Source organism: Pongo pygmaeus, chromosome 3 (genome assembly GCF_028885625.2).
Source record: "Pongo pygmaeus isolate AG05252 chromosome 3, NHGRI_mPonPyg2-v2.0_pri, whole genome shotgun sequence".
Lineage (NCBI taxonomy): Eukaryota > Metazoa > Chordata > Mammalia > Primates > Hominidae > Pongo > Pongo pygmaeus.
Window position 1 is genome coordinate 179,225,373 of NC_072376.2, and position 22,551 is coordinate 179,247,923.

Below are 22,551 nucleotides of genomic sequence, written 5' to 3' on the forward strand. Positions count from 1 at the left end.
CCTAACAGATAACTTTTCATTTTCATGCACCCTTGATTAAATTATGCTATATCAGATGTGCGAATGAAGGCAGGAAACTCTGATAAATTGAGAAAGTAAAAAATGACAGATACTTAGAGAATAATGACTATATAAATAATAATAATAACTCTACTTCGCTTTCTTATACCTGTTCTCTTTCTTTTCCTTCCTCTTCTTTCTTTTCTGCTTCCTCTTGCTCCTCCTCCTCCTCTGCTTTCTCGTCTTCCAAAAATTATTCTGAAATTGTTATTATTATTATTTTTAGCACAACAAGAGTATTAATGGTTGGCTACAAAATCATTGAAATATAATTGCTTTCATTTTTAATTTTATCTCTCTTTAGTTACTATTACTATAGGTCAGTTTATTTTTTAACAAATCTTGAAATTAATTATACTCAGAAATATGAGCAAAGGACTTAACCTTTCCACTAGAATGAAGTTTGGATATTAGGCATATTTTATGTTTTGGAATTATTTTTATTATAAAATGACTGGATTTAAACACAGCAATAATGCATGTGTTGTTGAATAACACTCGTGTTCACATTTGTATTTTAACATTTTTGTATCTTTCTTGCATGGCAATCCAAATAGGTACCAATAAAAGGGTGATTCAGGCCATCTCTGCCTCCACACTGTTCGTCTCTGAGCAGTTCATCTGTTTATCAGTCAATTGCAGATGTGAACTAATTTTCTCTAAGCTGCTTTGCATACAGTTGTTAGGTTTCCAAGCTACTCTCAAAAGCCTGGTTGACCCAGGGTACAACTAAAGTTCACTCTATCAGGTCTATATTAAATATACCAAACCATCATTATATAAACATTGTCAAAGGAAATATGTGTCTATTTCAGAATAATTCTGCCACCAGCATTTTCTTAATTGGTTCTTCCATTTAGCAGAGATAAATTCTACATTCACTCATAAGGAAGCATTTTTCTGAAGTTTCGTAAGGTAAAGAGCCTCTAGAAAGTCAGAGTGAAAAACAAATTCAAGCAATTTACTGCTTAACTGTCTGCATTAGAAAATGCAGGCAGCTGATGCCACGGTGATAGGAAGTATGGTTTACTATCCACCCATTCTGTAGAAGTCATTTATAATTCATAAACTATAATTCTCACTGTTGATACAGCTAATGGAATAAGAGTTCAAAATTATGGTAAATTTCTCTAAAATTAATTTTACAAATCTAATTTTCTATTAACTCCTGGTTTTTTCAACATTTCGGTGTTTGATGCTCTTTCACAGAATAATTTTCTTTATTCTGCTTTCATTTTGTTTTGCTTTTGGCTTATTCTCCATAGTAAGTGTTGAAAGAATAATGGAAGTGTCAAGGATAGGTGGAGAACACATAAATCACAAATACACTAATTATGATATATTCTTTAAAAACTGAGATTGCCTGTATGTATTTAAAATATTCAGATATTGCCAATGCATTCATATCACCTGTAAGCGCGTGCGTCGTATAATCCATCTTCAAATGTAACAAAATAGATGCACCTTTAAAAATTACTATCAGATTCTTTGATGAAAATATCTTCCCTAAACCTTTTTCCGTGGAATGAATATTGAATTGATAAAAAAGCAAAAATAGTATAATTTCTATGCCACCAAGATCTTGCTAGTGCTCACTTGCAAAATCAGCTGAGAGGGTACAATTTGAATTCAGCCTAACTCCTCATATGACTGTAACAAGTCCTTTTCATTCTCTATGTGTGGGAGTGATGAAAGTCTGAGTGACGTGCCATCATGAATGTGTGTCAGGAGCAATCTGCCAGTTTTGACGTTAATGGACAGGCCAGCTATGGAACGACAGCTGAGTGACATAGAGTGATGGTTGATGTCTCCCCGAATTGACTGCCTGTTAATCTAGTTTGGCTTTTTTCCCTGTAGTGAATTTGTTGGCTGTTTCTTGGGGCTCATATTTCCTAGTCTAATCTTTACCTTACTTCTAGCACACTAAAAGCCCTTTTAGGGGATGACTTATTAATAAACTTGTCTACCAGAGTAGATTTGTTTAAAACATATAAATTTCATTTCTTCTTTAGAGTAGTTTATGCCTTTTTTCTGCTTGGAATGCTATGAAATGTCCAAATTCGTTAACGCTAAGCACAACTGCAGAGTTAATGGGGAAAAAAATCAACTACAGTAATTATACTGAGTGATTTTTTTAAGTGATTACATACAAATCTTGGAACCTTGTTTAGCCTCTGTCTGTATACCATGGTTAATATATTGAAGGATATCCCTCTACTTAAATGCTATTTCTTGCCCCTATTCAAACTATGCACAATTTTAAATTTATTTTTTAAATTGGCAATAAATGTTTAGGGTTAATTTGAAAAAAGATCTATTGATTCCCTCTTTCTCCTACCTAAAACTTCTACTCCAGCATAGGAATAAAAGAGGATTACAAGTTATTATCATAGCACTAATAGTCTTGGAAACTTGATTCATGGTACAAGGCTTCAAGCTAAACAAGGAAAGGGTAAAACTAAGAGATCATACATTTTTGTTTCTTTTATGTTGGGAACAGGAGAAACCATGACTTAGTTTACCCTTTGGCAGTGTTAACCACAACTAAATGACTCCCTTTGATATCGTTTGTTTTTAAAGTTACTTACTAAACTATGGGATTGATCTCTTTGCTAGACAAAGATGAATGCTCTAAGGATAATGGTGGATGTCAGCACGAATGTGTCAACACAATGGGGAGCTACATGTGTCAATGCCGTAATGGATTTGTGCTGCATGAAAATAAACATGATTGCAAGGAAGGTATGGAAAGGAATACACTTTTTTTGACAACATGTAGAATTTCATGTGGTTTGGGTAAAGCACTGCTTCCAAGTAGAGTTAATCATTTCAAGGAGTGATATCATGGTGGGCTAGCCAAATGTCAAAAAACAAAATCCTGTGTAATGTTCAAAGATCCAAGGCAAGTGACTGGATCTGTACTTCGCACATAGGTGGCATTAGAGTAGCTTTGTATAGCAGACATAGTAGCTGCTAGGATACCATCTGGTAGCCAGAAAAGCACCAAGTTCTCCCCAGGTCTTTGTGGAACAGACCTTATAACACTATGCATATTTAAACTTAACTTCTGCTAAATGTTTTGCATTTGATGTAATATTCCTCCCAAAAATATCTTGTGTATCTTGTGCATGTGCTACATAAGTGATGTCCCTTTAAATACCAGGAGCATCAAACTCAAATGCCTACCAAAGGGAAGACATTTGAAAATGGTAGACACTGTGTCATTTAAAGTTTTAAGTCATGGTTTTGGTCCAGAAAAGCTTAATAGTAGCACAGTCATACCCTACCAGATTTTGTCCCCAAGGCCTTACAAAATTCCAAAACTTTAAAGCAGTAATCCTAATCCCCTTAGCCACTATGAACTGGATGAGAACAATAAATAGTTATTCAGCTCTTATTTCTTCCTTTGACAGTCTGTTCCCGAATTTTCTACTTAAATTGGATTTATGCATGTTTTGACAGGAGAACTACTAAGGCAAATTTTATAACTTTAGTCACCATATGTACATTGGAAGGTACCTGACTCTAACCACAGTTAGATAAGAATGTTTTGTGTAAACATTGGAATAATAGAGAATATCCTGAGTTGACCCTTGTTCCATGTAGCTCCTTTGAAATATGGTTACATGTCAGGGATTTTCTTTTTTTCATTGAGCTAATTACATTGTGCAGAATCATATACAAACAGGAATTTTTCTTTCTGTACTTTCATGTATAAGCATAATATCTGTAACTTGGTAAGATATGATATGCTATTAAATCAGTAGGTTAGGAAATAGGCCCAGGTTTTTGTGGGTGTTGGGGTTTTCGTTTTTGTTCTTGTTTTGAAACAGGGTCTGCCTCTGTCACCGAGGCTGGAATGCAGTGGGGTGATCTCAGCTGATTGCAGCCTCGACCTCCCAGGCTTAAGCAATTCTCCCACCTCAGCCTACCAAGTAGCTGGACTACAGGTGCACACCACCACGCCTGGCTAATTTTTTGTATTTTTTGTAGAGACGGGTTTTCGCCATGTTGCCCAGGCTGCTCTTGAACTCCTGAGCTCAAGCAATCCACCTGCCATGGCCTCCCAAAGTGCTGGGATTGCAGGCATGATCCACTGCACTTGGCCCAGGTTTTTATTTTTTGTTTTGCAGACATTGAAGGTCATTCAGAGAAAAAAACAAGACAGCTTTTATAGATTATACCTGTAGCCTGTGGATCACAGGTAGCAAATTTGTTCATTACATAAATGATATAGGAAACTTCATAATAGATAAAACAACATCCAGACGCACCTTCATAAACTTGTCCTATTGCCAGGAAAGGGGTTGGATCATCTTTTACCTTCACTATGGTACATGCTCCTTGTACAGTTCAGCAACGAGCCTCTCAACCTAGTCTCAGTGTCATTGCCACATCCTGCAGAGTTCACATTTCACATTGTGAGGCAGAGACAGGGACAATGGAATTTAGAAAACCCTTGTCATGACTGGATCCAAACTTTTAAGGCTATGTCTTGCTACCATAATCATAGATTATTAGACAGAAACTGAATTTTACCTTCCACTTTATTGTAATCTTCTGTTGCAAATACAAATCTCCCTATGGAAACCTAGCACAATTAAGGTGAAGGTCTAGTATTAATGATTGCAGCAGTGGGGGCAACAGAAACTACAGCAGGTGCACTAACTAATGTTGGGCATGTTACCCTTGCTGTGTGGGTAACCCCGAAGGGTGCCACACCAACAGGTGTGTTGTCCATTGAATAAAGTATTTCACCAAATATATTGCTCCGGAAATTTTAGAAAGTTATTTGTATTTTAGAATGGGATACACAATATATAACAAACAATCCCAGTCTAAACAAGGATGTATATTATAGAGCTTCCTAAATTATATAGAAAGAGCACAGCTTGAGGATATTAAATGTTTTTGAAATTTAACATTAACCATGTGGAATGATCTTGTCTAAAATGAGGTTATTTTAATTGTAAAAAAAAAAAAAAAACCTTAAATAATTATACTGATTGAATGAGGTATCCTTTGAAATTAGTTCAGAAGCATCTCCAGGGCTAGTAGCTGTTCATTTATCTTTCCACTTAGTGCTTCCATTTGCTTTGATAAAATTAGGGCTAATTTATTTTAGAAGCTAAAATTATGATGTAGGTATTCAAGTGTATATTTAACTAAGGGAGAGAGAAAATGTAAATACATGATTCATAAGGTGCCTTAATGATGTTAATTAGCTGTAAATGATGTTTCTTTTAATAGGAAAAAAATTAAAAATGGCATAGTCCAATGATGTTTGTTTGTGACATTGGATTAAATACACCCAGTGCTGATATTCTCGACTGTCAATATAAGTTGCACTGTTAAAATCTGAGCTACAGACCCATCAGTTTAAAATAAAAGTTCATTTTCTTTTAGGCATTTATCTGATTTATGGTAAATACTTAATTTCATGTGAGGCAGACAACAAACATTGCCTGATTATGCTCAGCAACATATTTTCCAGAGCAGATGAATATGATAACCGACACGGGAGTGAAAATTAGCTGGTATTCAGGAAAATCTTTCAACAGGGCAGTGGGTAAATAGGCTGCTTGCTTTCTGCCTCAAACCTGAGCTGGATTGCCACACTGTCTGATATTATGGTTATTGGTGCAGCTGAGTGTGAACAGAAGATCCACAGTCCAACTGGCCTCATCACCAGTCCCAACTGGCCAGACAAGTACCCAAGCAGGAAAGAATGCACTTGGGAAATCAGCGCCACTCCCGGCCACCGAATCAAATTAGTAAGTGAGCACATCCTTTTTCTTTCCATTAAGCTGACTGCCCTTCTCTTTCACTACAAGCACTTGGAAATAAAATGGAGGTTTATCTAATTGAATCGAATCATAGGCAGCTGGAAAAGATTTTTTGTCTCATGCTTTCCTACTTGCACTAAAATCCTTGACTTCCTAGATCAAGGTGACTGCCACATTGTTCTCCTCTAGGGTTTCTCATTCTGGATGTTTTCAAAGGCATTACCAAAGTTGTTGCAAAACAGTAGTCTTTACTTCCTAATGTATTACTGGTAATTATATTTCCAAATTTGGAAAATAAATGAAGGAACAAAAAAATTGGAATTTGCCAGAAAGCAATAGAATAATAATTCACTTAAACCCAGCATAACATATTCTACTGGTTACACCAATTCCGTATACATACGTATTTTTCATAATAGAATCAATTTTGTCTTGTGGTTTACAGAATATTATTTTTGCATGATGTATTGCCCTCTGTACAAAGATACTGATTTCCTTAGATTTTGCCCACATTTTATTTGGCCTGAGTAATTCAAATATGAGTATAATGTCTCATCTCTCCTGCATTCTTTGCATTTTGCATTCTGGCCTGGTCATAAATAATAACCTGATAATAAATGTTAAATTTCATTATAGGCCACAGAGTGTTTAAACAGTATAATCTAAAGAAATAAAATTATAGAAATGTAGAAATGTTAACAATTTCCGGCAATATGTTGTTTTTAGAAGCAGAAGGCAGTGCCAACTAACAAGGCTCAGGAAAGAGCCTAGCAGGCACTATAACAAAAATTGTCTGAGGAGTGAGGCTACCAATCCAAGGTAGCTCACTAGATCAGTCCAATCATAAGCTTAATTTTTAAATTTCTTGTTTTGACTCTTCCCTTCAGTGAGTATTATTGGCCAATAAAAAGGCCTTCTTTATATACGACATTATAATAAAATCAGAGACAGTCGCCAAGAAATTCATATTCTTAGTATGGAGGTCCTTCCAATCTCCATAGTTGTAAGTGACTTCCCAGACAGAGATATCGATTCATTTCAGCCACACTGTTGAAGGATACTAAATGCTGAAATGACAGCACTAGAGAAACTCAACTGCTTTCCAGTCCTGTCCAAGGTCCTGATTGAGAGGATGATTCCCTGAACCTCATGGTAACTTCCTGAGCCTTATGGGCTGAAATATAGAGGCTGCATTCTTTTAAGGCGTTCATTTTCTTAAGAGAGTTGGAAAAATTGATTTTCATGAAGACATTTCTTTGTCTCAATCCACATTTTTTTTGGGTATCACGTTCCTTCTTTCTGAAGAAATTATTTTTATATTTTGTATAAAGTATGTGCATTAGCACTTTTGAAAGCTGTTTTCATTGCATATAGAATTCTAGGACGACAGTTTTCTTTCTCCATCTTGAATGATTCCATTTTTTTTCTGGTTTACATAGTTTTCCATACTTCTTTCGTAAATCTTATCTTTATTTCTGTGTAAGTCATGATTCTTTTTTCTATGGCTGCCTTCAAAATTTTCTTTTTATCAGCAATTTGAATATAATGTATGCAGGTGTATGTGTTTATGTGTGTGTATATTTCTGTTTAGTAATTTTTTGGTATTTTTCCTTCTCAGAATTCTCTGAATTTCTTACATCTGTATTGTGGGGTCTGTCATTAATTTTTGAAAATTCTCAATTGTTATTTCTTCATATAATTCTTCTTTGCCATTGTCTCTCTTCTGGGATTCAAATTACTTATGGGCTAGATTGTTTGCTGTTATTCCTCAACTCTTGGATATTCAGTTCATTTTTTTGCCCTTTTTTCTGAGTTTAAGTTTCAGTAATTTCTATTGACCTATCTTCAAATTCAGTAATTATTTCTTCAGCTGTCTTGAATCTACTGATGAATTTGTCAAAAGCATTCTTTATCTCTATTACCATGTTCTTTATTTCTAGCATTTACATTTCACTTATTATAGTTTCCATTTGTGTTAGTCTGTTTGGGCTGCCATAACAGATTATCACAGACTTATGGCTTAAATTACAGAAATTTATTTTCTCATAGTTCTGGAGGCTAGAAGTCCAAGATTAACTTGGACTTAACAAAGGTTAGTGTCTGGTGAGGCCTCTCTTTCTGGCTTGTATATGGCCTCCACCTCACTGTATCCTCACATGGCATTTTCTCTGGGTATTCATAGAGAGAGACAGAGCTCCAGTGTCTCTTACTCTTCCTATAAGAATACCAGCCCTATAGGATTGGGGCTGCATCCCTATGGTTCATTTAACCTTAATTACCTCCCTAAACATATCACATTGGGGGTTAGAACTTCAATGTTAATTTTAGAAAAACAAAATTCAATCCATAACACCATTTATCTGCTGAAATCTCCCATCTGTTCTTGCATATTCTCTACATCTTCACTAGAACCTTTAACTTATCAATGTTAAATTCGTAGTTCCTTTAAATTCCATTTGATATAAACATTGGGGCCATGTGCTCGAGTCTGTTCTGTTGATTGTCTCTTAGCAGTGTTGTTTTTATTTTTCTTGCCTTTTTGTGTCTCTTTTTTTATTAAAATAAGACATTATATATGCAATAATAGAGACTTTATGTCTGGAAATGGATGCATCTCTTGTGTTAGGTTATTAGTGTATTTATGTGTATGAAGGAGGGTGTTAGGTGGATCTAATCAGGAATTAAGTCAAGATTGGGTTTTCTTGTTCTATTATTATCTTCATTGCACCACTGGCTTCAGATTCCTTTTTCTTAGGGTGGAGGCTGGGATTTAAGAGGTGTTTTCCCAATGCTTCTATTTTACCCTTACCTTCTCTGTTCATCCCCAGTGCAAATATTGTTCCTCTCCACCCATTTTTATCTTTATCAGTGGTAGATGGCAGTTGCTTGTTACTTGGTACTTGCTAGTCTGGTGGTGAAGGCAAGGGGTTCTTTATTATTTCAGTACAGACTCCACCTTAGGCAGGCCCTGCATGTTCAGGTCTTGGTGTTGAGCTTTCTCAGTGATCCTATTTCTTCTCTTCATGGCAGTGAAACTCTGTCTATATATCTTATGAGTCTTCCATGGGAGAGAGTTTCTTTTCAGTCTCCTAGGGGTAGAAGATCTCTAATATTACAGGCATTTGATCCTGAATCCAGGACTTCCCCTAGGGGTAGTAGGTTTTGTTTTTGGTTTTATTTTGTCTGTTTTGTTTTGACATTTCCTCTGCCTCCAGTGGGTCTGTACCTTTGTCGTAGGGGTGGCAGAGTTTTCTGCTTCTCCTTCAGAGGCTTACAGCTGTGTTTTCTGAAGAACGATTACAATGAGGCTTCAGACTTTTCTCATGGCAGTGACCATTTCCCTTTCTCAAGCCTGAAACACCAAGGAAGGCACTCATGCACCTCCTGCTTTTTCCACAAATGTTCTTGTGAGCAGGAGATGGAGGTCCATGGAAAAGGATCTGTGAGTGTGTGCAAGCTCCCCTTGTATCTGCAGTTTCCATTAGTTCTATCCTTTTCCCCTCATCCACACATGACCTTCACCAACCCATCACCAATTTTATCAGAATGCTTTTCATCTGGCTGTATGATACAAACATCTCTTCCTCTTGTAGTCTGCCACTATCACATCTTTCCTTGGAAGGACCTGACATTCAGTAGACTTCATTCAGACTACTGTGATTTCCATACATTGATGTGTTCAAAGTTGTTATTTTTTTTTTTTACACTCTACATCATGGCTTTTTCTTGTTGTCAGGGTAGAAGCAAAACTAGTTCCAGCTTTCTATATCTAAGGGGAAGTAGAACTCCTGATATACCCCGGTTTTAAAAATAGCAATACTCAATCCATTCTCAATTATATATCTTTCAGCTTGAAACATCCCATCTAACTCTAGGGCAATCTGTTCCTTCACACATTGCAGGATTTATTTTTCTTGCCAATATTCGACTTGAGAATTAGGACATAAAGCATGTCTGTTCAACAATGGTCATACCTGCTGGTATCCTAGGAAGGTAATATTCAGAAGCAAAATGAGAGCTTTAACACAGTATTAAACTTTATTTTAGGAACTGGAATTTGTGTTTTTTGTGGAAGTAATTACAGTGTAAGCCAGGTTTTTCAAATGCTAGCATGTGTCAGAATTACCTGGAAGGCTTGTGAAAACACACATCGCTGCCACACCAGAACTTCTGATTCAGAGCATAATATTGACTCCCACCATCCTATCCCATGGATCATGTTCATATAAAACCTGACTCTCAATATCATCCTAAGAGCCAGGGTTGGTAGAAAGTGTGTCACAAAGGATTAGCCACCACTCCAAGTAACATTTTTGTTCTATATTTTTTAACTCTTGCCATTTTGACATTATAATTGCTTGTGTTTCCCCGATTGACTTTCTGCATGTAATGTAACTGTTATCTAGTGTTATCTGCTTTAAAACTGAAATCACTATTATTACAGATATCAGCCAATAGTCATTTAGTGAACAATACTTTATAATAACAGTTCAAACCATTCAATCATCTACCCATGTACTTTGACATTTATAATACAGGAAATTTCATCAAGATGTTACAATGTGTAAAAGAAAAGCATTTTGCCTGATTTCTTCAGGATCTTTCATTTTCTTTTGGTTTTGTTTTGTTTTGTTTTGTTTGAGATGGAGTCTCGCTCTGTCACCCAGGCTGGAGAGCAGTGGCGCAATCTCAGCTCGCCGCAACCTCCGACTCCCAGGTTCAAGCAATTCTCCTGCCTCAGCCTCCCGAGCAGCTGGAATTACAGGCGCCTGCCACCACGCCTGGCTAATTTTTGTATTTTTGTAGAGTCGGGATTTTGCTATGTTGTCCAGGCTGGTCTCGAACTCCTGACCTCAGGTGATCTGCTGGCCTCAACCTCCCAAAGTGCTGGGATTACAGGAGTGAGCCACCGTGCCCTGCTAGATGGAAGAACTTAAACCAAAACTGTAATTTAGAAAATGGGTTCAATGAAACTTGAAAAATTATGAAATATTTTAATCTTCTTAGGTCAAGAACTCCTGATAGATACTTGGTTACCAACTGGCTTCATTATGGGCAAGGGCAGTGATGAAAGGCAAATAAAACACTTGGGTACCTATGTATACAGTGGAGCTTTCTTCACAGTTCATGGATTGATACTTCTTTTTCTTTAAGCAGGGTGGGAAAATAAAAAAGAAAGAATTTTTTTTCTTTTTTTAATTTATGTTTTCTAATTGACAGATAAAATTGCATGTATTTACCATGTACAATATGATATATTGAAGTATATGTACATTGTTTAATGACTAAATTTAGCTAATTAATATATGTATTATTCATGTTTTGATCATATTTGTGGGGAAAAAACACTTAACATCCACTATCTTAGCATTTTTAAGAGTATAATATATTATTAACTATAAGTCACCATGTTGTATGATAGTTCTATTGAATTTATCCCTTCCATCTAACTGAAATTTTGTATTTTTTGACTAAAATCTACTCAACCCTTTCCTATCTCGACCACCCTAGCCTTTGGTCAACACCATTCAACTCTCTGCTTCTTTAAGTTTGATCATTTTAGATTCCACATATAAGTGTGACCATGTAGTATTTGTCTTTCTGTGCCTGGCTTATTTCACTTAACATAATGTCCTGCGGGTTCACCCATGTTGTTACAAATGACAAGATTTCCTTCATTTTGTGGCTGAATAGTACTCCACTGTGTATATATATCACATTTTGTAATCCATTCATCCACTGATGGACACTTAGGTTCATTCCATATCTTGGCTATTGTGAATAGTGCTGCAATGAACATGGGAGCAACAGACATTCCTTCAACATCCTGATTTTATTTCTTTTTGGTATAAACCCAGTAGTGAAATTGCTGGACCATAGGGTAATTCTATTTTTAACTTTTCGAGGAGCCTCCGTACTTTTTTGAATGGCTGTACTAATTTACATTCCCAACAACAGTATGCAAGGATTCCCTTTTCTCCACATCCTCACCAACACTTGTTTTCTTTTGTGTTTATGGTAATAGTCACTCTAGCAGGTGTGGAGTGATACCTCATTTTGGTTTTGATTTGCATTTTCTGGATGGTTAGTGATGTTGAGCGTTTTTTCAAATACCTGTTGGTTATATGTGTCTTTTCTTTTGAGAAATGTCTATTCAAGTCCTTTGCCCATAAATAGGTTTATTCATTTCCTTGTTATTGAGTTGTTTGAGTTCCTTTTATATTTTGGATATTAGCCTGGTATCAGATGTATGGTTCGTAAATATTTTCTCCCATTCTGTAGGTTGTCTCTCCACTCTGTTGATTGCTCCCTTTCCTGTACAGAAGCTTTTTAGTTTGATGTAATCTCATTTGTCTATTTTTGCTTTCATTGTCTGTGTTTTTGGGATGAAATCCAAAAAGTCATTGCTCAGACCAATATCATGGAACTTTTCTCTATGTTTTCCTCTAGTAGTTTCATAGTTCTGAATCTTATATTTACGTCTTTAATTCATTTAGAATTGATTTTTCAATATGGCATGACATATGGGTCTAATGTTATTCTTTTGCATGTGGATATCCAGTTTTCCCAACACCATTAGAGGAGACTGTCCTTTCCCTATTGTGTGTTCTTGGCATCTTTGTCAAAAATCAGTTGGCTGTAAATGTGTGGATTTATTTCTGGACTCACTATTCTGTTTTATCAGTTGATGTGTCTGTTTTTATACCAGTATCATGCTGTTTCGGTTACAATAGCTTTGTAGTATATTTTGAGATCAGGTATTAGGATGATTCTAACTTTGGTTTTTTTGTTCTTCGGTTTTTGTTTTGTTCAAGATTGCTTTGGCTATGCAGTCTTTTTATGGTTCCATACACATTTTAGTGTTTTTTTTCTATTTCTGTGAAAAAATGTTATTTGTGTTTTCTTTCATCAATGTTTTGTAGTTTTCAGTGTAGAGATTTCCACTTACTGGGTTAAATTTATTTCAAAGTATTTTAATTTTTGGAGCTGTTGTAAATGGTATTGTTTTCTTGATTTCTTTTTCAGATAGTTTATTACTAGTAAATAAGAATGCTACTGATTTTTGCCTATTGATTTTATATCTTGCAACTTTACTGAATTTATTTATTACTTTCTAATAGGTTTCTGGTGGAGTCTTCAGAGTTTTCTCTGCATAAGATTGTGTCATCTGCAAACAGGGATAATTTAACTTTTTTTTTTTTTTTCAATTTGGATGCCTTTTCTTTCTATGGCCTAATTGCTCTGTCTAGGACCTCCGGTACTATACTGAATAGAAGTGGTGAGAGTGGGCATCCTTGTCTTATTTCAGATCTTAGAGGAAAAGATTTCAGCTTTTCTCAGTTGATTATGATGTTAGCTGTGAGTATGTCATACATAGTCTTTATTGTGTTGTTGCACATTCTTTATATGCCTAATTTGTTGAGAGTTTTTTTTTCTCATGAAAGGACGTTGAATTTGCCAAATGCTTTTTTCTATTAATATGGTCAGATGATTTTTGTCCTTCATTCTGTTAATGTCGTGCATCACATTTATAGATCTGCGTATGTTGAACCATCCTTGCATCCTTGGGATGAATCCCACTTTATCATAGTGAATGATCTTTTCAATGTTCTGTTGAATTTGATTTGCTAGTATTTTGTTGAAGGCTTTTCATCTATGTTCATTAGTGATACTGGTCTTCAGGTTTTTTGTTGCTGTTGTTGCCTAATTGTCTGGTTTTGGTATAAGGATAGCACAAGATTTCTACATGTTCTCTATTCAATTTAGAAGCAAGGAAAATAAAATTGTCACTGAAGACAATTTTATGAGACAATTTTTTAAAATCATAGTTTATGAATTTTGAAAGCCTACTGTACTTTCTAATCCAAATTGTCCTCTAACTTGATATATGGTTTCGCTGAGTGACATGTAGGTAGTGGCTGATAGGTATAAACAAGCCTTCTTTCACTGTGTCTGAGATAACAATTATTTTGGTTAATTTGGGTTATAAGACTATAATCTCAAAAAGATATTTAGATGATCTAGCGGTTATAGATAATAGGAATTACAATAAAATTCCTATGTGCCCTTTGTGAGATAGGAGCATTTGTGTGCATGGTATTCATTCACCATATGTATATTCAATTTACAGTATGATTATCTAAATCTAATATATATTACTGTACATTAATATGAGAACTGAACTATCAGGGTCAGTTTATTATAGATGTATATCGAGACTTAGGCATTATAATGCAGTTATTACCTTTTATGGACTGTTCTAGTTATCTACTGCTGCATAGAAAATTAGCCCAAAACCTCATGGCTTAAAATGAGCACTGTTATATCCCATAGTATGAGGGAGTGTCATCAGTATTTAAGTAGTACTTTGCTGGTAACTTTTCTGTTGCATGTGACATTGATTGATTCACCTGGGAGCATATGTAAAGGGTCAAGGTGGTTTCAATTGTATGTCTGTCATCTTGATGTGGAGGGCTAAAAGGCTGACTCAGCCGGGACAACCATAGCACCTACACATGACCGTTGCAACGTGGCGGTCTCAAAGGAACCAGACTCTTTTCTGTCAGTCCTGGATCCCCAAAGTGTCCCAAGAGGCCATGGAAGCCTCAGAAGCCCTTGAATGTTACTTTGGAACATTCTGTTGGTAAAGCAAATCACTAAGGCTGGCCAGGATTCAAGGGGAGGAGAATTAGACTAGAAACACACAACCTTGCCTTCCCAATTTAGACTACTGACCTCCACAGCTGTAGAAGAATAAATTTGTGTTGTTTTAAGGCATTAAATGTTTGGCAATCTGCTACAGCCAAGACACACAAAAAACACATTTGCTTTGTTTTTATTATGCGTGTGTGTGTTTATTTAATCAGGAGGTACTGACTGCATGATTATAGCTTTAAAATACAAAGAAATTGCAGTCCAAAATGCTTGGGGAAAAAAGTCTTCTTGCTAGAAAAGGGACAAAGTTCTAAATGTGTAAGTACAAGTATCTGTTATCCCTGTTTTTATCCTGTCTTGGTTCTGAAAGACTCTGATCATTAAATTTGAGGGTACCTTTTTATATTTTGAATTAATGTTCATTCAAAACACAATACAAACAAACAAAGTTCTAGGCATCTGAGCATACTGCAATAAGCTAAAGTGCTTATATCATTTTTAGTTGATTTATCATATCCTTGAGTTTTGCTATATAACATACAGTTACAAGTTATAGCTTTATATATGGGATATTTAAAAAACAAAAACATCTACAACTGTTAAATAATTATCCATCATAAATCCATAAGAAATATATTTGATCACAGTTATAGAGGACTCATGGAGAAGAAAGGTTCTTTTGAATCAGGAGACTGAGGTTTGTACTCCATGACGCCATTTTTTTCCAGTGGCTTCTAATCCTTCAAATATTTTGTGGGAAACCAAATGCCAGCTTTTACCAAGAACAGGAAAAGGTGAAAGATGGCTGGGACTAGGGACCTCTAAAGCTTATCTTACAGTTGCTCAAATTGCATCAGTCTCTTTAATTCTTTTAGTTTAAATGTTCACCCTTGCTAAATTTTATTTGTGCATTAAGTGCTATCATTTTACTATCTTGTCCTTTGTGAATATATGCAGTTACTCTGTAAGGCCTCATTCTTTAGCCATTGCCTGTATTTTCAATAAAAGAACCTCTACAGATGTTCATATGAGAGAACAGCGTCTGGAAGCCTGGCCAGGGGCCAGCCAGGTAGATTAGGCTTGCTTAGGTGTTCCAGAAATAAAGTTATTATTTCCACAGCCTATAACAAGAGTTCAGTTTTATTTCTTTTGAATTGGACTCCTTAATCTCTTAGCTTGCTTGTCTTGTGGGAAATGCATTAGGATTTCTGACTAGGGCCCATGGTTATTCACTTTTTTTTTTGGCCTTTCTAAAACCCAGATTAGTAACCCTAAAATTATAGAAATATAATCATGGAATGAGTATGCTTTAAAGTTTTTTAATACCCAAATACTTATAAAGTCTTAAACACTTAAGAAAAATGTTTAAGTCTACCAAAGGAAGATAGTGTTTGAGTGGAAATCTAAGTTCCTTACAGCTTTATACATTCAGCTTTGCTGGCTATCCTGTCTCCGTTGAGAACTTGCAGGACTTTTCGGGAACCTAAGTGTCTTCTGGGGACATTTCTGCAGCATTGGTTCCTGGTGGTTGGAAATGTGCACATTCTTTATTATTTAGATATTGAGATTCATGGTTGAGCTTGTGTTGTAGAATAAAGTGATAAATGGCATATCACACCTTATCATCATGAACTCTGAAAAATATTTTAGAAGTTTTTCCTTTCCGAAGAGTTCCTATAATAAATTTCTGTGGCCTGGAAATATTTTCTATTGATGTAAAGTCACAGGGTATGGAAGGTTCTCTGTGTGGGTATCTCTACTATACAAGGTGCAGACTTCCGAGATCTCAGCCTGTGAATTAGTCACACATTTGCTTGTGTGTGGTGGAGCTTTTAGTTCAGGCTGATTTCTGGAAAAGGACCACCCGGCCTTGGCATTTGACCTAACAAGTTGCTACCTATTCCAAAAAGAAAATTCATTAATACCTTAATGAATGAGAGTTGTTTGCATCACTAGAATATATGTCAGCTATGGAACCTTTGACTAATATGACTCTTACAGACTCAGTCTGATTCCACCAGTAATTTGATAAAGAGCTGTAGTCAGTTGACTCCAGACCAGCTGTCAGAATGGCCCCCAGCCCACCAGCTCAATGCTACTTTGTGTGGTGTTGCTCCGTTCTGTTAAACAGATGTTATGATTTAGGCCAGACATCCTGCATTTCATTAGGAAGAAAAATAGTCACCTATTTATCTCATTCATTCAGTGTTCAATGGACCAATCAACTAACTGAACATGTGTGGTCTGTAAATTCTGATCCCAGCTTTAGCCATTACTTACAGCAAATACTTTAGAATGCCACTACCTCCAACTTTCTTAAAATACTCTCTTCTATGCAGCAGGTTTCCCTGATTCTTTGCTCTTTATATTTACAGATTAATGACTTTAAATCACAATCAAAAGAGATACTTGTTCAACATGCAGTGGTTTTCAGATATTCTTTTCCTGAACCAATGTTTTTCCTCTTGAAATAACGTTATATTTATAATTCAGAAGCGTAGTTTCATATTTAATAAAGAACTCTAGGTGCGGTTAAACCAATTTTCTCATAGTGGTTTCCTATCAATTACAAACTGATGTTAGGAATGTATATATGTACACAATGGTAATAGAAGCAGACTGCTATTTCATGAGAGGCAGAAAATGAGATTTAGTAGGCCCTGTCTGTAGAATTTTCATACTTGAGGTTGGCCATAAACGTCAGCTAGGTTTTTGGGTAGATACATTGACAGATTTACGCAGACATCCATATACTTATTCAGAATCTTCTGCATCCTGCGCAATGTGTGTACTCCAGTGGGTTACAGAGATTAACAAGTGACACATTCCTTCAGTTATCACCTGCTTTGCATGTTGTGCTTCAGGATAAAGAGACTCTACTGATGTCTCCTTGTTCACTGTATTTCCCTACACTGTCTTCTCTTTCCAGTGAGATTCTTTGTGATATGTTCAGTCTTTTTGTACTAGCCAGTGTCTTTGGTCAAATGAAATAAGCATTCCTTTTCATCCATAATGATTATAACAAACAATTACTCTAATGCTTATTGGTTATAATTTTTTTATTTCTACTTTTTAAGTAGAGTGCAGTGGAAAGAGGCAAAAGAGAGATCAGCTTTTTTTCCCCCTTTTCTTTCTTCTGTTAAGTAACTCCATTCCTTTCTTCTACTCCCTAGTTAATATGAATTGTTTATTTCATTTCTTTCCTCACTTCTCCAAAGTCAGAAGTGATAGTGGGTGATGTAGTGTGGTATGGAATAGACAGTGGGTTCACACTGAGACAGAGCAATTTTTAGTCTTTTTTTTTGTATGTCTTCAATTAGACTGAACATTATGGTCACTTCAGTAAAACTGTATCAAAGAAAATAAGTATATTAAAATTTATGTGCCAATATTTTTTTGGAGGGATTATAGCAAATTAACAAAGTTTGAAATATATTTCATACTTTTTCATGTTTATTTGCTTTATAATATTTTAGTTTTCTTCTATAGACTTAAGTAGGAATGATGGCTTTATTTCTTCAATGTATGATGGTTTTTCTGGGGAAAGGAAAGAGCCTTTGGCAATGGCAAATAACCTGTAATTTATGTAATTATTAATAGCTTGGACAATGTTATTTTCAGTCCATCTCAATTAAACTTTCCTTTGTGATCTATAGTATGTTATACATTTAATTATTTTTTATTTTAAATGTGCTAAGTCACACAGATGAAAATTACAACACAGGTAAATTAGAATAGTTTTTAAATGTCATAAATAAGAGCAAAGCATTCAAACTCTCCAAGATGTCCAATATTAAAATAAGTGTACCATCTACATGAAAAGTAAATTAAAAATATTCTAGCATTAAGTATTATCAGTGTTTGCTAATGATATGGTTTGTAAGAGCTAAATAAAGAAATATATAGTGAAAATTATTCTCCTTTTATTTATGCTATGAAGATTTGTTGCATTTAAGTTTTGTAAAAATGTAATAATACTTTATTGAGTTTAGTTTAAGTGCCTAAGGGTAGGATAATGTTCAATGGGTTCTATGATTATCAAACCCAGAAGGACCCAATCTTTTAATATGATTGTTTGAAATTTTCTGATGAATCCTTTGGATTAAATTCAGAATAAAATACCATTTTTTATATTCTGTTTAAATTCTGAGATTGAATTGCAATAGTAGAATTGGTTTTAATAGCCAAATAGTAAAATTTCATATGAAGTTATTACATTGTTTTCCTCATTGTGTCTTTTCAGAGATTACATATTTTAATGACTTCACATCTTTCTCAATTATGCTCTAAATGTATTAAATTATTAGTATGCCCTGAACATATTTTATTGATATGTATTTCTGTCCCAAAAATTATCTCATTTTGAGTGATTTGTTTTTTTAAAAAAGAAATTTTTCTTCTTTTTAAAAAAGGCCTTTAGTGAATTTGAGATTGAGCAGCATCAAGAATGTGCTTATGACCACCTAGAAGTATTTGATGGAGAAACAGAAAAGTCACCAATTCTTGGACGACTATGTGGCAACAAGATACCAGATCCCCTTGTGGCTACTGGAAATAAAATGTTCGTTCGGTTTGTTTCTGATGCATCTGTTCAAAGAAAAGGCTTTCAAGCCACACATTCTACAGGTCAGCAAATTCGAGTCATGCTTCTCTTTTTTTGACTGAGATCCAGGTTTCTCTTCTGGTGAATTTGGTTCAATAATAGGATTGTAAATAAATCTCCAAGCATAGCAGATAAAATTTCATTGAAGCACTTTGTGAAATATTTGCAGTACCACACAGCATCCTACCTAAAGATCTTTGCAGTTGTTGAGCTTTAGGAAAACCCAATAGTTTCTGTCTGATTTGTGATCAGTACAGTTTGTTTAAGTAGAACAGTGCAGTTTGTTTAAGTAGAACTGTACCTAAATATTTATACAATGTATTTCATATTAACATTAGCAGTTTGATTTGTATGTTATGTTTAACAGATAGAAATGGCTTGATATTAAAGATGTATGTTTTATCTAATAACCTATCTGATTAGCTATATTTTACATTAATATATTTTTATAAATAAGTTTAAGACTGATCTACTTGACAGAGCCTCTATTTTTCCTTTGTTTATTTGGTATGCAACATGATCTTTTGCCTAATCCTACTCTCTAATTTACTCTTACAGATTTCAACTAACTGCTCTGGAAATCTTAAAGAAATAGAATTTAATTTAGAAAAACATGAAAAATTTTAGACAAAAATATAGAGTAACATTACTTATAGTTTGGAGACAGTTTAGTTATATGTTCCATAAAATATCTAGAGAATGTCCCCTTTTCATTCAGTTAAGACAATGTATCAGTTAAATGTAGATATTAGCTGGTCATTTAGCTTATACTGACACCTAGTGGCATTGCTGATGCATAAACGATTGATACACGGGAGAAATTTGGCTTGGTGGAAAACACAGTATCCCTGCACTTTGGGAGGCCGAGACGGGCGGATCCCGAGGTCAGGAGATCGAGACCATCCTGGCTAACATGGTGAAACCCTGTCTCTACTAAAAATAAAAAAATAAAAAATTAGCCGGGTGTGGTGGCATGCGCCTGTGGTCCCAGCTACTTGGGAGGCTGAGGCAGGAGAATCGCTTGAACCTGGGAGGCGGAGGTTGCAGTGAGCTGAGATTGCGCAACCGCACTCCAGCCTAGGCAACAGAGCGAGACTCCGTCTTAAAAAAACAAAACAAAACAAAACAAAAACATACAAATTCATCCATGACATAATTTTAGTGAAATTTTGTCATGAATTTCTGCTGATTGTTTTTATTCTTTTGCTTGATTTTGTAATTCATAATTTTAACTATTCCATTATCCAACATTATTTTTCACTCTAGTATATTTTATGATGAGCATTAGATTTATATTGAAGTCTGTGATAAAGATATTGCCAGGATACTAATCTGATTAATAATAGTAATAATTGGTCTTCTATCAATAATGCAAATTAATTGCTTCTTATGATTAATATAAATATAAATATTATGGCATGAGGAAAATCTTACATGGACCAGAGAAATGTCATGCTAATGAGAGATTTTCCACACATTTGACATTTACTCTTTGAATATTTTTCTTATAACTTGTCACCTAATGAAGGGGTGGAAAAATAAAATCCTATTACTTAATCAATATTTCACTGATAGCGCAGAGTTCATCACATTTTAGAAAATATCATCATCATAGGTTCCAAGAAGGTAGTGTGAAAATATGCTGTCAAAACTGTTTAAATAGTTGATGATATAGTATTTTAAGATTATCTATTTTTTTCTTAGTTTTATAAAAACTTACTTTTATACTGTCTCTTTTTACCCCTTGTAAGTGGGATAACTGAGGTTCCATCATGTCCCAGTGTGTCGGTACATCTGGGTTCCTGCTACAAGTGAACCCTTAACTAGCGGGAAACTTTTGAAAAGATCATTTCTTCGGATCTCAGTTTTCCCATCTGTAAAATAATACTCCCAAGGTTACTTACAGCAGTAAAACTCCGTAACTCCCTAATTTGCATGACTTCTGCCCATGCACGCCATTTGCAGTGTTTGTATTATGATTAACGTTCCATTGAGAGGATCTAATTTTATCTTAATAGAGGTCATGTCAAGGGGTGGCCTGCCCCTCCACACCTGTAGGTATTTCTCGTCAGGTGGGACGAGAGACTGAGAAAAGAAATAAGACACAGAGACAAAGTATAGAGAAACAATAGTGGGCCCAGGAGACTGGCACTCAGCATACCAAGGACTTGCACCGGCACTGGTCTCTGAGTTCTCTGTTTTTATTGATTATTATTTTCACTATCTCAGCAAGAGGAATGCACTAGGAGAGCAGGGTGATAATAGGGAGAAGGTCAGCAAGAAAACAGTGAGCAAAGGAATCTGTGTCACAATTAAGTTCAAGGGGAGGTACTATGCCTGGATGTGCACGTAGGCCAGATTTATGTTTCTCTCCGCCCAAACATCTCAGTGGAGTAAAGAATAACAAAGCAGCATTGCTGCCAACATGTCTCGCCTCCCACCATAGGGCGGTTTTTCTCTTATTTCAGAATTGAACAAATGTACAATTGGGTTTTATATTGAGACATTCAGTTCCTAGGGGCAGGCAGGAGACAGTGGCTTTCCTCTATCTCAACTGCAAGAGGCTTTCCTCTTTTACTAATCCACCTCAGCACAGACCCTTTACAGGTGTCAGGCTGGGGGACCGTCAGGTCCTTCTCATCCCACGAGGCCATATTTCAGACTATCACATGGGGAGAAACCTTGGACAATACCCGGCTTTCCAAGGCAGAGGTCCCTGTGGCTTTTCGCAGTGCGTTGTGCCCCTGGTTTATTGAGACTAGAGAATGGCGATGACTTTTACCAAGCATACTGCTTGTAAACATTTTGTTAACAAGGCACATCCTGCACAGCCCTAGATCTCTTAAACCTTGATTCCATACAACATATGTTTTTTTGAGCTCAAAGTTGGGGAAAGTGGCTGGGGCAAAGTTACAAATTAACAGCATCTCAGCAAAGCAATTGTTCAAGGTACAGGTCAAAATGGAATTTCTTATATCTTCCCTTTCTACATAGACACAGTAATGGTCTGATCTCTCTTTCTTTTCTCTACAGTCATGTATTGTGATCCAATGGTAGAGAATGCACTGGACATTTTAGGCATACACACATAGTTTACATAGATTGAATCCTCAAAAGAACTGTATGACATAGATATTATCCTCATTTTGCAGACGAAGTCAGTGAAAATCTGGATGATTAATTTGCAGTTTCTAAAATAGTGTCAAAGCCTGGATTTTATTCTAATTCTGATTGTCTCCGAAGATAATGTACTTCCTACTATAGTAATATTTTCTCATGTAAAACTTTTGGATTAGGAAGAAAATGAATATAAAACTGTCATTCTTATTAGGTGAAGATTGAATGCTTCTTTATAGAAATATTAAGTAAATCTCTTCAAAGTATATGTGACTAGGCTCATTTTATTTCCCTGTTTCATTCACAACCATTCAGATACCTACGTGAAGA

The 22,551-nt window shown here is 35.5% G+C and overlaps 1 protein-coding gene across 1 annotated transcript in view; it reads left to right on the forward strand.

Moving 5' to 3' along the window:
• TLL1 (tolloid like 1) overlaps nucleotides 1-22,551 on the forward strand; it is a 235,589-nt gene that overhangs the window by 203,714 nt on the left and 9,324 nt on the right. Inside the window, exons 18-20 of the mRNA XM_054486131.2 lie at nucleotides 2,677-2,802; nucleotides 5,707-5,834; nucleotides 18,914-19,127. Coding sequence (XP_054342106.2) covers nucleotides 2,677-2,802; nucleotides 5,707-5,834; nucleotides 18,914-19,127 — 468 coding nt within the window. The remainder of the gene's footprint in view (nucleotides 1-2,676; nucleotides 2,803-5,706; nucleotides 5,835-18,913; nucleotides 19,128-22,551) is intronic.